Genomic DNA, 18,484 nt, shown 5'->3' with positions numbered 1-18,484 from the left:
TTATTACAATATAAAGCATATTACAGGTACACCACACAATCTTACAGGCCAAGCAGTCATAGAAAGATCAAATTGAATTTTAAATGATATGCTAAATAAATGGGAAGGTGTAACAACCACCCCCACCCCCAGAAATAGATTGCATAATGTTTTATTAATTTTGAATTTTCTCAATACTAAGGAGAAAGGAAAGACAGTTGCAGAGAGACATTGGATAATAGGAAAAACTAAAGAATTAAATCAGCCTATATACTTTAAAGATGAGCTGACCTGAGAATAAAAATTAGGATATGTATTTAATGGGGATGAGGTTTAGCTTTTGTTTCTACAGGTGAAGAAAAGCTATGGATACCATCAAAATTGATAAAAGTTGAATTTGCACAAAAGACACTTCTTAATTAGAAGAGGTGATAGTTCATCAATCAACATGACCATTAAATTAACTTATACAACTAATAAATGCTTTTCATTTGGTCAGATATAACTTGCTCAAAAAAAAAAAAACCCTCCAAAGTTAGGGTTAGGGAAGGGTTTTGTTTTTGTCTTTTAGGAAAATGGAGGCATCTAACTATGTAATCTGAAGACCACTGGATAAATGAGACATCTGAAGAAAAAGGACAAGTCATCCAGAATAAATGTCCCAAGAAAAAGATTTGCTGCAGGGAATCATGACCATGCCTAACAGCAAATTTGAAGTCTCCAAAAAGATGATGGGACCCCACAATGATGATTCCATCAGGATGATGATAATGCTACTAAGCTGAAACATACCACCCAAACATTGGCATTGGACTACAAACTGCTCAGGACATTTTCAAGATAACTAGCTGAGATTAACCAGTCTCACAGACTACTCAAGCAAGAACTTCAGACAAACCCTGTACTTTCCAATTATGCAGAGACTAGACAAATGATACAGAAAACTCTCCCAGGACTTGACAATTAACCCAAAATTTTCTTTTCGGGATTCCCTAAAGATGCCTTTGCCCCCAGACAGCAGGAAGTAATTTTAAGAACACAATGCCTACATTCCCAAGAGATAAGATGGGTAGCTTTTGGTCTTTCAATGGGTTATGGTTTATTGTCGTTGTTTAGGATGGTTGGTTACAAGCTGTTAATTGTTACTGGTCAGGAAAAAAGTTAAACAAAAGAAATTAGATTTGGGGTTCTTGTTTAAAAAAAAAAAAAGGAAAAAAGAGGATATAGATATGATAAGATAAAAGATAGATTAATGAAATCTATTCTGAAAAGATAAAAGAAAATATGGATATGAAAAGATAAAAAAGTAGATTATTAAATCTACTTTTAGGAAGCAACTACTAGTTTTAAATATTTTACAAAGGATTGGATTTTTGTATACTGTATACAAATTATGTATGTAGATACAAATTTGAGATTGATTTTGTTAGAAAATACTGTACATATATTTCTAATCTTGTTTAAGGTATTGTACCTATATAGCTTATTTAAATGGATACGCAGGACACAAAAGGAAGGACTGCCAAACCTTGCCAAGAGAAGGTAGGAAGGCCCTTTAGAAAATCTGTCTTCACAGATGAGTCTGTCAGATATATTCAGCCTATAGGCCGAGGATGGATGCCCCAATGTTGCAGAGAAATCTTGGGTGACTGTCCAGGCAGCTGGCTGTTTCTGTCATTTCTCATATTTTCTAGAAGTCACTTGTTTGCACTTCCTGCTTACTTAGTTAATATTATTTCCTTCTTGATTTTCTGAGGGAGTTGAAGATTAGATAGTTACAATTTTCCTAGTTAACAAATTTAGAAAAGAAACTCACTAAAGATGCGTAAAGTGTATAAATTTGGAAGACATCAAAAGATATTTTTGGCTGGTAATACAAGTTAAGATAGAAAGTGAATTAGGTACAAAATGAAGTATTTTCTCTGAATTTGTCAAATGTTAATGAACTGGACATTGTTAATGTAACTCTTGATTGTAAATATTATGTATACTTATTTCACTTATTGTACATAGTTTTTCTTATATTAGTTATAACCTTTCTATTATTATTTTAGACAAAAAAGGGGAAATGTGGTGATATACTTTGTACCCTAATAAACTTGCCTGAGGATCCGAGGACAGAGCCAGTCACTAGATCAGACATAGAGGTCAGGCAGTGGTGGCACACACCCTTAATCCTATCACTAGGGAGGCAGATATCTGTCTGGATCTTTGTGAGTTCAAGGCCACAATGAAAACAGAGCCAGGCAGTGGTGGCACATGCCTTTAATCCCAGTATATATAAGGTATATAAGGTGTGAGGAAACAGGGACTCACTCTCTTTAGGCTGAGGATTTTTTAGAGGTAAGAACTAGTGGCTGGCTGCTCTGCTTCTCTAATCTTTCAGCTTTCACCCTGATATCTGGTTCTGGGTTTTTTATTATAAGACCTTTTAAAATTTGGGTTACATCCAAAGGACTGGACATCCTATGTCACATAAACTTACTCATCAACACACATAACCACCTTATTTGCAACAGCCAGGAAATGGAACCCTAAATGTCCTTCAAGAGATGAATTGATAATAAAAAATGTGGTATGTGTGCACAATGTGAAGACAAATGAAGTCATGCAGTTTGCTGGTAAATAGATGGATCTGGAAAAGATTCTATTGAGTGAAGTAATCTAGACTCAGAAAGACAAGAGTTGCGTGTTCTCACTCATCTACCTTCCCTAGCTCCAAATCCTTAGGTGTGAGTATACAATACTGAGTAACCACAGAAAGTAAGAAAGTATAAGGAGAGGTCTTGGAAGGGGACTAGCAGAATGTGAATAATATGAAGTGGGAAACTGGAAAGAGGGTTTGAACTGGAAAGGATAGAAGATGGTCAATACAAGAAGAATAAGAGACAAAGGACAGATAACACCAAAGATATTTGATGAAGCCTCAAGGAATCATATTGTTTTAATTTACCAAAAATTGTAACATATATATATATATATATATAGACACAATATATAGGAAATTATGCCAATATGCCACCTGAGCTGACAATACTCTCCACAAGAACCATAAACTAAGAAAAACCCAAGTAAGCAAGCATAAGAAACTGCCTTTAAAATGTTCACTCAAGGCAGTCCTCGCTATTCCCCAAACAACATAGATTAGCGATGTAGACCTTGGTTCCCTCTCAGGGCTGTGGGTGGTCCCTACCCCTGAAAACAGCACATGCTTAAGACACAGAACTTGGATGATTTAAGCTGGGTCTGACTCGAAAAGCCTTTGCTCTGTGGTATAGCTTCCCATATACCATAAAGTATTTTTTCCAGCTGCCAAGGGAGGGAAGCAATTAAACAGTCTTACCAAACAGCAATATCTATGAACCATGACAGCTACCAGAAAGGCAAGACATCCATAAAGTTCCAATGAGTGGTATTCACATGTTGGTGGTAACCAGCAACTGTCTATTTAGAATTAAGGCCCACTAAGGGGAGGGAAATCATACCTGGTACTAGAAACCTGGCCAATTTTCCATAGCTTTTCATAAGTCATGAAGTTTAAAAAAGAATATGACCCCCACTTTCTTAAACTATCATTATTCCTTATTACATCCTAAATTGTATCTTTATACCCACAGGTAAGTGTAGCTACCAACCCCCATGAAAGAAGCCATACTTTACAGCAAATGGAGACCATCACAGAAAACCATGACTGGACACAACACAGAAATCAACAGATCAATCATGGGGAGCCCAGGCCTAACGGATGCACCTACATCACAGCTTCTGCATCCATGGCTCGGGGAACTTCATGGAAACCAGGCAAAAATATTCTAAAAGTCAGAACACCAGAAGCCTGCTGTGAAACAGCCTTTCCTAGAAGTGTCTATATAAACAAGAAAATGATGATACACAAAGAACTACAGGCAAGTATTGACATCTGGGAGAAGGAGAATCAGCCCCTCTCAGGGATAAGGCCTCTTATTGGTTGTTCAAATGCATAGTGGTTGGTCCTGAAATCATACACACACCACCGCCATCAAAACAGTATTTCTACATATTTGCGCATATGTATACATATATATGCATATGCACACATATGAATGTATGTAACAATAATAAAGAAAAATGGGCTACCAATTTAGGAAATGTGGAATCGTGGAAGGGGTTCAGGCAGGGTGGTTAGGATTGGATAGAGAGAGAAAGGGAATTGGGGAATTAATGTAATTCTATTTCAACTAAAAACATATTTTAACAAAAGAAAAATTATGTATTTAAAATAATTTAAAAGAAATGCTTCCCTTTAAGCATTATCTACCACAATCTTCCAGTTTTTTACCGATGAGCAACTGAAAGACAAGCAAGAGCTTCATGAAGATATATTCCTAAAATTTTAATCTATATTTTTGTGGATATATAAGAAAATCTAAAATATTTTAAATAAAAGCATCAATTTAGCCAAAGATGCCTTTCACTATTAAAATAAATCAGCTCTATGACCCAGTAATAATGTTCAGTTCATTGCTAATGAGAAAAGCTACACATTTTATCATCATGATTCTGAGGATAAAGAATAGACAATAAAACAGCTTCAGATATGAGGAAAATGCTTTGATAATGCCTATTTAACCTATGCTTGCCTCAGTATTTATAAATCAGGATTGAAAACAGATATCAGAAAGAATTATAACCAGAGAAGAAGAAATCGTGAAGAAAATCAGATAATTAATATTCAATTAAAATTTGAGAAATGTGTAAACCTGAGGCAAACCACAAATGGCCTGAGTCAAAGCTTGAGGAGCTAAGGAAAGTATCATGATCTTCACTCACTACTTACAGGAAAGGAATATTATTTGCTTTAGAATAGTTGTCACAATTGCATGGCCACTGTAGTGGGAGCTGTCTGAGCCATGTCCTGAGGCACCACCCCTAGTGAGGTAGCAGTTGGGAGTGGATGGGCAACCCACGCTCCCACATGGAAGAGTTGGGTGCCAGATAATGGGATTAACCCACTGAGTCTATTTAATGAGCAAAGGAATTTATTTTGGGGGTAACTCATAACCACAGGAGAATTATTGTAGGGTCCAGGAAAGTTGAGCTATGTCCCATGCTGACCTGCCTGGTCCAAGATCTCAGCATCTAAAACCACGAGGTAGGGAAGAGAGAGAGCGTACATGCACCCCAGGTCTTAAGGGCACCCCAGCAGCCACGCCCCAGAGACATGTACCTCAAGGTCATAAGCAGGTGTAACAGCTACCTACTACCTCCCTAGGGGCGGTGCTTCAGGGCATGGCTCAAACAGCCACCCACTGCATGGCCATGGAGTGAGAACAAGGATGATTCAGACACTGCTCTAACTCTTGAAGACTTGGAAAAGAGCAGTAGAGGCATAACAGACTACAGACACAGTCACAACCAGTGTTCAGAAGAGAGTTAGTTAGAACACACACTGGCAAGAAATTCCCACTCAAAAGGAGAGAGAAAAGAGAAGATGTTGAAAAATGATATGAGAATTCAGCAGTTAGCTGTAAACCATATTTTCTAAAAGTTAAATCCTAGATCTACCCATTATCAACTGCAACTCTGGGCAGATTTCTTAACTTTTCTATGCTCAAGTTTTCTTGGCTGTAGAATTGGAAGTTAGCATGAAAATTCACGCTTCTGAAGGTCTTTTATTAGTATCTGGCTACGGGGTGTGTTTGGGGAATATTTTGTAGTATTACTGTAAGGGACCAGGGGAGTTTTAAATATTGAGTAATGTAGAGCTTTCAAATCTTATACTAAGGTAAGGAAGGGGTGGGGTAAAAATAACTAAAATTCACTATATAAATATATGAAACTGTCAGACAAAAAATTCAAATTTAAAAAAGAATTTATCACTCCTCTAAAAAACAGGAATGGTGCCAACAAGACGACTAAGCAGGGGAAGGTGCTTAGGTTCTTGTTGCTCAGACCTGACAACCTGAGCTCAATCCCTGGAACCCATGAGGGTCAAAAGTAAGAAGAAACTTCACAATGCTGCCCTGTGATCTCCCAACATGCTCTATCACACACACACACACAGAGAGAGAGAGAGAGAGAGAGAGAGAGAGAGAGAGAGAGAGAGAGAGAGAGAGAGAGAGAGAGAGGAGGGGGTTAAATATTTTTCAATCAATTGGAATGGGAATATAACCTTTATATGAAAACCTGTACTATAAATATCATTTCTAATAATCTATTATTGTTAATGTCATCAATGTGTGCTTTATATATGGTCAAGTTTTGGTCTCACGTCTTCTAAGGGGGAAATTCCATGATGGTGAACTTTACTCTCATGAGAAGATACCATGTTTCCAGTAGTCCCTAACATCATCATTGTAAATAGTCAGGAAGTTCTTGCTGTGTAAGAGACCTTGTAGCAGCATCCTAACAGGAGTCAGCATGAGATCTCTCAGCATGATAAGACAACATGCTGGAAATGCTGATGTGTGTTCTCTCCCTCATAACAAATGCATATATTGGGTCCTGCCTGTGTCTATGAACTGCACTCATCACCTGATGTGTCTGCCTGGAAGAGATGGAAGAGATGGCCCAGACGACGCGCATTGCTGAATTATTTCAGTCAGCCTCTCAGATTTGTGACTTACACAGAACTAGAAAGTGGCTTCAAAAATATGAAGAAAAGTTTGCTAGCAATGCAGCCTCTGAACCTATGTACCTGTTAGCAGAATGATAAGTCAGTGTTGCCCAGGCTTAGTGGAATGGACTTGTAGGCCCAGCTATGGCACGATTTCACTGGAAGATTGCAAGTTCATGGCCTGAATGGGCAACTTGGTGAGGCCCTGTCTCAAACAGTTCAAAGAGAATTAAAGATGCAGCTCAATGTAGAATGTTTGCCTGGCATGTCCATGGTCTTAGATTCAACACGCAGTCCAAACAAACTAACAAACAAAAACAAAAAACCCCTCTTCAGTCTTACTTGAATATTCACCAGAAAAGCGAGGTCCAGTTGTCACCAAGGCCCGGGCAAACAGAGTATGCTTAGAAAGTGGGTGACCACTGCTGCATATTTCCAGTGAACTTTCTCCTTGATATAGCTGGCCTTTACTGAAACATGCCTCATAATAGCATTTGTACTCTTGTTCTCTGGTTATATAAGGTAATATATATATACGAAATTTATCTCAAATACTATCTCAAGAGAAACAAGAAAGGAATAATGATCGAATTTTATGAAACCTTTGATAGATGAGCTCAATAAAACTAGGACTAAGTTAAAATGCATAAATTATGTGTATCTATATGCCTAGAGAAAAAAATAAGGAAATAACTTAATAGAGTGACATTTTATTTCACACATAAATAGTGACAGTATTTTGTTTCAGGTGAATTTTCTGTTTTTTTTTCTTTTTCTGTTTCTGTTTCCCATTGGAAATAAACAATATTTTTAGAATATTAAAAAGAATAAGTCTGTGAAGTGCTTGTTCCTAAATAGGATATTTATAATACACTGTCACCTCCCAAGGATCAGGAATCATCCTGATAGAAGAGGGAAAAGAGTGTTTGAGTCATAGATGGTGAATTGCTGCAGCCCAACAGTGTCTTCTGGATATGACAGGGCCATTGCGCATGTGAGCTCAAAGCGATTATGCAGCTTCCACAAGACCTGCACAAAACAAGCCAGATGAAACCTCAGCATGTTGTTGGGGTGGAGGCAGGAGAATGGCATGAAGTCCCACAGTAGCTGAAGAGCTATTGGCAATTGATGGCTGCTGGAGTGGGATATTTTCTTCAGAGATGGAGCCACTGAGAGGCTGCCCATGTTCCAGTAGACAGCCTACACGCGTGCTCCAGTAGACAGCCTAAGCTCATGCTCCAGTAGACAGCCTAAGCCCATGCTCCAGTAGACAGCCTAAGCCCATGCTCCAGTAGACAGCCTAAGCCCATGCTCCAGTAGACAGCCTAAGCCCATGCTCCAGTAGACAGCCTAAGCCCATGCTCCAGTAGACAGCCTAAGCCCATGCTCCAGTAGACAGCCTAAGCCCATGCTCCAGTAGACAGCCTAACCCTGTGCACATACTGGCAACTCTAAATTAATTCAGTGGGTTTTTAAAAGAGCACATGAAGTTGGGAGAGCAGAGTGGTAGTGTATACAGGAAAGGAATGGGGGTGGATTTGTTCAAAAATCATTATATGCATGTATGAAATTCTCAAACAAACAAGAAGATTATTTAAACCTGTGTACTTCAATCAGATTTTCATTTTGGAGTTAGAACTTTGCCAGCCCGACAGAATTTCAACTGCAAACAGGTAGCGGGCCTCACAGACATACCTTGCTGCATGGAGCGCACCAGTATATGAGAGCCAGGAAGGGCAGTCCAATGGCAACCGCAAGGACCACGAGAAACTTGACTGCCATGGTCTGCTGCCGTAGACCAGAGAGGTTCTCATACCATATGGACAGGAGCTGTTGCTGGCAGTTCGGATGAGCTACAAACTAGCAGTGAGACAGCACACAACAGTTTGATTAAAGACAGGTGAAGCATAGGCTAGTCTCTGGAGTCTAATACGTCTTTCTACGCTTTCCCATGAAAAAAATGTGATTAGAATTAACAACCAAACAAGCCATCTAACTACAGGCATCAATCAAAACAGCACTCACTCTGTACACAAGTTCAGATATTCAAAGCACAGAAAATGTTTGGGTTTTTAACATTATAAAAAGATTCTCAAGTATTTTTGCCCAAGTACTTTCATGAATTCTATATAATTTTTTAAGCAAGAAAGAGCAAGATTAAGGTCATCCTAGATCAGATGTGGAAATATTGTTTGTTTATGAAGATTTGTTTCTAAATGTGTGTGTGTGTGTGTGTGTGTGTGTGTGTGTGTGCCTATCTATGTTCCTGGTGTGTATGTGTGCATGCACGAGTCCACATGCCTTCAGAAGACAGAAGAAGGAGCCATCAGGCCTGCTAGAAGCTGGAGTTACAGGCAGTTCATGAGCCATCTGATATAGTGCTAGGAATTGGCCTTGTTTATTCTGTAAAAACAGTGTGTGTGCTTTTAGCTGCTGAGCCATCTCTCCAGCCTCAAATCACCATTCAAAGCAAACCACATCATCCCTTCACTTAGCTGGGATGGCGTGCTTTCCACAGAGGTAGCATTCTGTTCGTGTGCCAATTCTACACATCCAGCTCCTCTGGGAGACACCTGCTATCTCCTTTACTCTTTCAATTATAATTCCTTTATAGAATTCTTTATTCTCACATATTTGATTTGAATAATGTGTTTTCTTATATTTATTTGTATTTTACATAAGAGCAGTTAACTCTAGTCAGTATACAAAAAAGCAATCTTCTAAAATAAAAATTCATAAGGAAAAGATCAGGTTATGTAAAAAACAAAAAAACTTCAGATGAGTCTTAAGGATAGTTCATCCCAAAGACAATGAAAGTAAAGTGTACAGTTCAACTGTTCAGAATGTCAAAGCATGAGAACGTCACTATGAGGAGGAGTGAGCCTCTGTACACTGTGGGGAGTGAGCCTCTGCACACTGTGGGGAGTGAGCTTCTGTACACTGTGGGGAGTGACCCTCTCTCTGCACACTGTGGGGAGTGAGCCTCTCTCTGCACACTGTGGGGAGTGAGCCTCTATACACTGTGGGGGGGAGTGAGCCTCTGCACACTGTGGGGAGTGAGCCTCTGCACACTGTGGGGAGTGAGCCTCTGCACACTGTGGGGAGTGAGCCTCTGCACACTGTGGGGAGTGAGCCTCTGCACACTGTGGGGAGTGAGCCTCTGCACACTGTGGGGAGTGAGCCTCTCTCTGCACACTGTGGGGGGTAGATGAGCCTCTCTCTGCACACTGTGGGGGTAGATGAGCCTCTCTCTACACACTGGGGGTAGATGAGCCTCTCTCTGCACACTGTGGGGGTAGATGAGCCTCTCTCTGCACACTGTGGGGGTAGATGAGCCTCTCTCTGCACACTGTGGGGATAGATGAGCCTCTCTCTGTACACTGTGGGGGAGTGACTCTCTCTCTGCACACTGTGGGGGGTAGACGAGCCTCTCTCTGCACACTGTGGGGGTAGATGAGCCTCTCTCTGCACACTGGGGGGGGGTAGACGAGCCTCTCTCTGCACACTGTGGGGGTAGATGAGCCTCTCTCTGCACACTGTGGGGGTAGATGAGCCTCTCTCTGCACACTGTGGGGGTAGATGAGCCTCTCTCTGTACACTGTGGGGGGTAGACGAGCCTCTCTCTACACACTGGGGGTAGATGAGCCTCTCTCTGCACACTGTGGGGAGTGAGCCTCTCTCTGCACACTGGGGGGGGGGGGTAGATGAGCCTCTCTCTGCACACTCTGGGGGTAGAGGAGCCTCTCTCTGCACACTGGGGGGGGTAGATGAGCCTCTCTCTGCACACTCTGGGGGTAGAGGAGCCTCTCTCTGCACACTGGGGGGGTAGATGAGCCTCTCTCTGCATACCTTGGGAGGGGAGTGAGCCTTCTCACTGCACACTGTGGGGGAGTGTGAGCTGTCTCTCTGTACATTGTGGGGAGGAGTGAGCCCTCTGTCTGCACACCATTGGTTACATCTTTTTTGAAAGAATAGTTACAAAATATTCTGAAATATAATAAAATAATACATAAAGTAAAATTCTAGCATATAAATTTCACACCCAAGAATTATTTGCAGATTTAAAGCAAGTAAATCATTTAAAAATGACTACTATATAAAAATGGTCAGTGTCTTTATGACTGAAATTTTTAAAAATATAATAAGCATCATTTCATAGTAACTGATTAAGTGTGTAGAATGATACTGCACAGCCGTAGAAACAATGAAGTGTGTGTTTGTGGACTGCTATGAGAAGGGCCCCAGATAAGAATTTGTGGAAGCAGACAGTAATGGTCAATTACTCTCTGCTTTTAACTGGACAGATGGAGAGGCAGCTGATTTACACAGAATAATTACCATAAACATATATTGCTTTTATTTTTTTAAAGAACTATTAAAAAACCTTTTTAGTGGCTAGAGATGGCTCTGTGCTTACGAGCACTTTTGGCTCTTTCAGAAGAACAGCCCCAGCCCTCACATCAGATTCAAACTCCTGAAACTCCAGCTCCTGGGAATCCAACACCCTCTTCTGGTTTCATTGAGCACACACACACACACCCACACACACACACACACTCTAAATAAGTAAATACATGCATGCATACATACATACACACACACGTACATACATACATACATACATACATACACAAAACTTATAAAAAACTTCATGCCCTAGAAAAGTGGTCAGAGGAGTAGGGATCAATCAATATGTAAAAAACGAATCTAAAAAATATTATACAAAGATTCTGGAAGGATTCAAACCAAAAGAATTGAAGCCACTGTTTCAAATTGGAAACTAGTGACTGATTGGAGAACAGAGGCATCTGAAATACTGTAACTAAGTTCATCCCCTTCATATAGAAAATGCCTTTGGGTTTCCATGTATGGAGTCATTGTTGTTATTATCCGAGTGACGCAAAATGGCAATGACTGGATTCTCTGTGTCAAAGCGCCTAGATTTTATGACTGACCAGCCGTGTGCATTCTGTGTCTCACTAGATGCTTCTGGTTCCTTGAGATGCTGGAAAACCCAGGCTCTCTCGGCCATGCTAAGCCTTCCTGCTTTGCATATCCACCCAGAGGAACTGAAGCAACAAAGAGGCCTCAAGCCCGACCTTACTTTTTTTACTTCATATTTAATGGCAAGTTTTAATCGGCTGAGATTCGGACGGCCGAGGTCCCCTGGCTGGCGAGTCTCTGCGTCCCCGTTCAGGATGGCCTCCACTTCTTCCGTGTTTCTGCAGAGATCCAGGAGACCAACCACGAAATCTTTGCACTGCATGGACAGCTTCCTGTAGTCATTCTAAGGAAGACAGGCGCAATGAAAACAAGGAAGAACGGGCTCGTTTTGCCATGTTCCGCAGAATTTTTCAGATAATTGGGGGATTGTACATTTCAAGAGGAAAAAACAAATTTTAGGTTTGCCACTCCTGATTTGTTCTGGCTTTGGTTTTGCTTTGAGAGAGGATCTCACACCGTAGCCTAGGTGATATGAAACCTACTGGTCTAAATTTGCAGCGATCCTCCCGCATTAGCTACTCAAGTGCTGAGGCTAGGATGAGCGGCTCTGGCCAGCGTGGGTTCACTGTATTTTATTTTAAACACATTTTGATCCTGTTCTGCTGTCTGTCCCCCGAACTACATTGTCACCATGAAGACTTTTCTCGAGACTCTAAAATAATGATATTTGCCCAAAGAATCACCATAACTATTCTGAAGGGTTTTGTTGTGCCAAACTCACTGCCTGATCTGGGAGAGATAAAACAGCCAGCTTTCATAAAACAACATGGCTACCTTGCTTTGCACAGATCTGTCCTATATGGTATAATTTCACCGTTAAGTTATAAAATACATGCTTGATAGAACATTGGAAGACTATGTGCTGTGTCGACACACCTGAGACTCAGAGCATTTAACACTTACCTGGACCTTCCTTCCTTTTTCTTTTCTTTTTCTTTTCTTTTTCTTTTTTTAAGACTAATTCTCAAGTACCTCAAGATGACTTGAACCCCTGATCCTTTCGCCTCCACCTCTCAGGCACTGGGAATACAGATGTTGTGTACCACAACTGGCTCATCAATTATCTTTTTAATGAATTGTTATTTCTTATTATGAGTTCAGCACAGGGTCAAAATATAAGATCTATGTATAGATTCTGAAAACTGATATTCTCTTTAGAGAAGAAAAAGTTTAGTCAGGTGTGAGTGTGTATGTGTGTGTGTGTGTGTGTGTGTGTGTGTGTGTGTGTGTGTCGGTGTTGGGGGTACCTGTAATCCCAGCACTTGAGAGGCAGAAGCAGAGGGGTGGTGAGTGCCAGGCCAGTGCAGGCTAAACAGTGAGAAGAATCTAAACAAAAACCATGTTTAGTGGAGAAGCCTTTACTGTGCTGCTGTATTAACATTCTTCAAGAAGGAGTTAGAATGCAGGCTTGAATGACTGTAACCTACCGCTGTCATTCTGCACAGCATCTCTTCACATCTTCATTAGCCTCTTCCCTAGCTTCCTCCTTCTTATTTCCCTCTCCTGAAATAAGGCCATACACATATCACTAAATGTTAACCAAGAAAACCTGCTGTGGTGGTTTGAATGAAAATGGCCCCCGTAGACCCATAGGGAGTGGCGTTATTAGGAGATGTGGCCTTGTTGGAGTAGGTGTGGCCTTGTTGGAGGAAGTGTGTCAATGGGAGTGGGGTTTGAGTCTTCAGACAGTCAAGCCAGCCCAGTGTCACTCTCTCTTCCTGCCCCCTGTGGATCCAGAGGTAGATCTCCCAGCTTCTTCTCTAGCACCCTGTCTGCCTGAGTGCCACCATGCTTCCCACCACAATGATAATGGACTAAACCTCTGAACTGTATTTCAGCTCCAATTAAATGTTTCCTTATAAGAATTGTCGTGGTCATGGTGTCTCTTCACAGCAATAGAAACCCTAATTAAGACACCTGTTATCAGAACCTGCTGTGCAGCAGGTAGATATAATCTCATTTAACTGTCATATAATTTGCTGAAAGCAAATAAGGTGTCCTAAGTCATTCACTCAAAACTGTTGACATCCGACCTTGGCATAAATCTGTTTGGACTCAAACTCATTCATTGCCTTTGAGGACACCACATCATCTCTTCTTCACAAATGCTTTCTCACTTTGAACTTTGAGATGACAAGCAAGCAGGACAGATGCCATTTCCATCTAGGGTGTGGAAAAAAACCAAACCTGTTTCACAGTTTCACAGTCTTTCCAGCAATGCAGATCTAATCAGCTGTTTCTCCATCCTGAAACTCCTGTGCTGCCAGCTGAAAGGTCCCTTAAAAGGCCACAAGGGGAGAACACTGGAGAAACCTTGTGGCTCTGGGTGCCAGTCAACAAGATCATATTTTAGCGATGCTGCTCTGGAGCACAGCTTCGTAAGTGATGCATGCAAAACAGCTTCATAATGTGTGCCAAGTGACCCTCAAGACCTCAGTGACCGTGAAATCAGCCATCCTCGACCAGATTCAGCCCCATAAAAGGCGAATGAGAAGAGAAACATTCTGCACACCATGACCATGCTAGATGCCATGGTCTTGCTAAACTAGGAGACCAGAGGGGCGACGCATCTGAAGATCAGGATAGGGCAGAATCTTATTCTCCAGATAATGACAGGTGCCCTGATATGCTATGGGAACTACTTTCAATCTGGGACTCCCCTATCTTTACAATAACAGTCACTAAAGGCATACTGATCATACCTCTGCCATAGCTGATATGAGAAGGGCAAAAGAAAAATGGAGACTACCCTATCGGAAATGTAAAAATAAATTATATACATTCTCAAATAAGAATTAAGGAAAGACACTTCCCAAGACGCTCCTAACTTTTCTGTGTGTTCAGCCTCAGCAGTGGCCCCCATTTCACTTAACACCTTTGATGATGGCTTTTATTCTTTGAGGTACCACGGCTGCTGTGAAGTTGAAGGAGCAAGGAAGTAGACAGACACATACGGGATTCCTATTGCAGTAGATGCCCTGAAGCAGATTGTCCTGACAGTCCTTTCTCTAACTGTGAGCTATCATCTGTTGAAAATCTGTTGGAAGGAGACTTTCTCTGTCCATTCATATCACACTTCAGCAGGAAACACAAAGGGAAAACACATTGTCGTGCACGTGAATGAGACACAGGCAGAATTTTACTGCATTTGTTTGTTTACACTTCTGTCTCTTTTCAACAGACTCACAAATTTCCCCATTTTTATTTAATTAAAATATAATTATGTAATTTTCCCCACTCTCTCCTATTTCATATGCTTCCTATTTACCCTTCACACTCCCTCCCAAATTGATGGAGCATTAACCATTGTTGTTACATATACTAAATGAATAAAAACATAAATACAGCCTGGTGAGCAGCTCTGGGTTGCCTGTGTGTATGTTTCTAGGTCTAAAGATTTTTTCTTTCATAACCATCTAAGAGGGCTCATCCCTGAATCCTCTCTCTGTAGCTGTTAATCTGTGAGCTGCTTTTGGTGGATTGGGCGTTTCCCCACACGGAGTCTACCAGTTCATGAGCATGAAAGGTTTCGTTGTCGAGGGTCTTCCTCAATCTCTTTCTTCAGATAGTTAAAGTTTTCTCTGTAGAGGTCTTTCATATCCTTAGATAGGTTTTTTCCTAAAATGTGTTCTGAGACTATTGTGAATGGGAGTGTGCGCATGATCTCCTTCTCAGCATGTTTTTTGTTGGTATACATAGAAAGGCTACTTGTTTTTGTGAGTTGATTTGAGTATCTTTCGAGACAAGTGCTGTATCTTACTTCTCTTTTGAGTCTACACAAGCTGGCACAATATGCAATCAGCAAACTTTGCTGGAGAATGTAAAGAGAGGAATGTGGAAGGATAGAAAGTGTAGCTTTATCTGAATTCCTGCTTACTGCCTAATAGACACGTGAGGTAGGATTCGTAGCTCCTTGTCTGGTCTAGTGAATGCTGTTCTGTCATGAAGTTAGAGTGGGAATCACTTAAATAATTCATGAATCTCAACAAGAGTACATTTTCTCCTTCCTCTTTGGTCAGGACTTCAGCTCTATGCTCTCGGTGCTGTGACTCTGCCTTGCAGGCTGTATCTCAAGTAAACAACAGCCTTTGTTCTCTTATAAGGTCTGATAATAGACACATGACTTTACTACTAACAAATACTACTTTCCTACCCAGCCAGTTTCTTGGAAGATACTTATCTTTCAAGCAGGCAAATGGCCCGGCATTTTTAAACGTTCTACGACAGAACATAGCAATGATTTAAAAATAGACACGACAGTCATTTCTCTGCCATTCTCTTTCCCCCTTCTGCAGCAGAGGCATCTGGAGGGCCATGTGCGTGTAAGTGCACGGACCTCTGGGGAGACATAATGGAGCTGGAAAAGCTGCAGAAAAACTTTCTCTTCAGAATTACAAGGATGCTGACAGTCTTTGCTGCATAAAGGAAATGAACGGGGAACTGAGGGGCAGTAAAGGGAACCACTGCATCACTACAAGCAACCCAAGAGGTAGAGGGACTCAGAAAAGAATCTAGAGACAGAGCTCACAGGAGCACATGGAGACACCAAAAGGAAATTGGGACACTGGGGACATGTACTTGTGGACAAGGCCACCCTGTCCTGACCTTTCCCTTTGAACTCTCTCCCTCCCGGTCTGAGCTTTGACTTCAGCCGGAAAATATGCGCTTCTACAGTATTAAAACAAAAGTTCTGGACCTCCGTTTTTTGTTGTTTGTTTGCTTACTTGTTTGTTTACTAATTTTCTGTCTGCTGCCAAGTCTTAACTCTGATTTTAACCTTACAATAGTCTAGATCCCACATTATTCTCTAAGGCCTATTTTCTTAAGATATTTTATTCCTTTACAAAATAATATCACATGTACCAAGTAATAAGGGATCTTCCTCTAATGATTAATCTATTTCTGTAAACCCTGAAGGTGTCCTGTGTCTCTCCACATTCCACCACCTGCTAAAGAGGATGCTGGTGGTAGAGATGCATGTGAATTAGTGTTAAAATGATTCACATGTGTACTCAAGTGAAGCAGTAAGAGCTGGGATCATTCTTAATGTATTTCCCCTCTTTGTTCTCCACCATTGACAAGTAATACACCATCCTTGAGTGAGACGCCGGCTAGAGTGAGGGGCATAGGAATTAACAAGGACCACTGAGCGCAGTAGCCCTGCCTCATCCCTGGCTTTTACTTTCCAAAGTTTCAGATTCCCATGGTCAATAGTGGTCAGAAAAGACTAAATGGATGGAAAATTCTAGAAATAAAAATTTCCAAGTTTTAAATTGTGTGCATATCCTGGTAATGTGATGAATTCTTTCTTTCATCTCTGCAGCTTTACCTCCCCTGTGTCCTGTGTTCAGTAATAATGACATCAAGGAGCTTCCCAGGAGAGACTGGACTGCAGTCTCTCAAGCTGTACAGTGGAGAGACCATCTTCTCAAGGTATATGGAATAGAGACAATTAAGTTATCATGTGCTTGTATAAAACACTGAGTTCAATGAACTGAATTGATTCAAGCTGCATAAGTTTATTAAAGTGAACAGTGATGAGGTGCAGTGGGAAGATAACTCAGTCCATCAAATGTTTGCTGTGCAGGCTTGAAGATCTGAGTTCAGTCACAGCACCAACATAAAAGGTCAGGCCTGGAGGTGTATACATCTAATCCCAGAGCTAGGAAGGAAGAGGCAGGCAAATCCTGGGAACTCTCTGACCGAGCAGTCTAGCCAAATAAGAAGCTCCAGGTACAGTGAGAGATCCTGTCTCAAACCTAAGGTCCAGGGCTGGTGAGATGGGTCAGCAGGCAAAGGTCCTCGTCACTAAACCTTATGACTTACATTCAATACCCAGAATATGCATAATAGAAAGAGAAAAGAGACTCTTACAAGTTGGCCACTGGCCTCCATATACATTCCATGGCTGGAGTGCATACGCGTGCGCACACACAAATGTTAAGAGTAACTGAGTAAGACACTCAAAATCCATGTCTGGGAATCACATGATCATTAACACATGCATACACACACACACACACGCACACACACACACATACACACACACACACACACCAACATGAACATACAAACGTATAGACAAATAATCGTAACAAAGCAGTAAAAAAGAAAATGAACACAATCAGACTGGAAACCCAGAAGGAAGTTCAGCAGCATGTGGATGCTCTTTGGCTTAAAATCTGAGCTTTCACCTCCTCCAAATGTGTCAGGGAACACATAGACAAGGGCTGGATCTGATACCATGTCTTTCCATAGCCACTTTTAATAATAGTCTGCTTATAGTTCGACATGCCTGCTTCCCTCATGTGTACAGGACTATTTTGCTTCTTGTCTCTCATTCTTGGCCTTCCAAAATCCCATTCATTCTTCCACACATGGAAGTACCACCTTCCAGACCAGTTGGCTGAAGCCTACTAGGAATTTAATCTTTTTTTTTAACTTCTATAGCACAATTGTCAAAGCTCGACCTCACAGTCATGCTTTATTTTATGTCATGCTTATCCACGTATGTACTGCCTCTCAAACTGTGTCTTTCTGCACCAGTGGCATCTGTCACGCTATACTGCACACAGACACAGTATGTTTTAAGAGAAAGAAGCTGAAAATCAGAGGGGAACTGTATTCTGATCCCAGCTTTGCCATTTACCAGTTGTTGAATTAAGTCCCACCTAACCTTCCTATCCCCCAGTTCTCGAATAGAACAGAGAAATACTTACTTGGGGCCATGATAAATACAAAATATCTGATAGAAAGCAGATAATTGCAGCAACAATTATAATACACTTATTCAATAAAACATAAATTGGGATGGGCAAAGGGCTCAGTCAATAATGTCTCAGCTTCACAAGAATTAGGACTTTAATTGAGATTCTCAGAACATGTCGTTAAAAACACAACAACAAC

At 41.0% G+C, this 18,484-nt stretch overlaps 1 protein-coding gene across 1 annotated transcript in view; it reads right to left on the bottom strand.

Moving 5' to 3' along the window:
- Positions 1-18,484, bottom strand: part of Trpc6 (transient receptor potential cation channel subfamily C member 6) — a 116,769-nt gene that overhangs the window by 33,683 nt on the left and 64,602 nt on the right. Inside the window, exons 3-4 of the mRNA XM_059267216.1 lie at positions 11,679-11,861; positions 8,270-8,434 (exon numbers count right to left, since the gene is read on the bottom strand). Of these exons, the coding sequence (XP_059123199.1) occupies positions 8,270-8,434; positions 11,679-11,861 (348 nt within the window). The remainder of the gene's footprint in view (positions 1-8,269; positions 8,435-11,678; positions 11,862-18,484) is intronic.

Source organism: Peromyscus eremicus, chromosome 7 (assembly GCF_949786415.1).
Source record: "Peromyscus eremicus chromosome 7, PerEre_H2_v1, whole genome shotgun sequence".
Taxonomy (NCBI): Eukaryota; Metazoa; Chordata; class Mammalia; order Rodentia; family Cricetidae; genus Peromyscus; species Peromyscus eremicus.
This window is presented reverse-complemented; position numbering and strand designations above follow the sequence as displayed.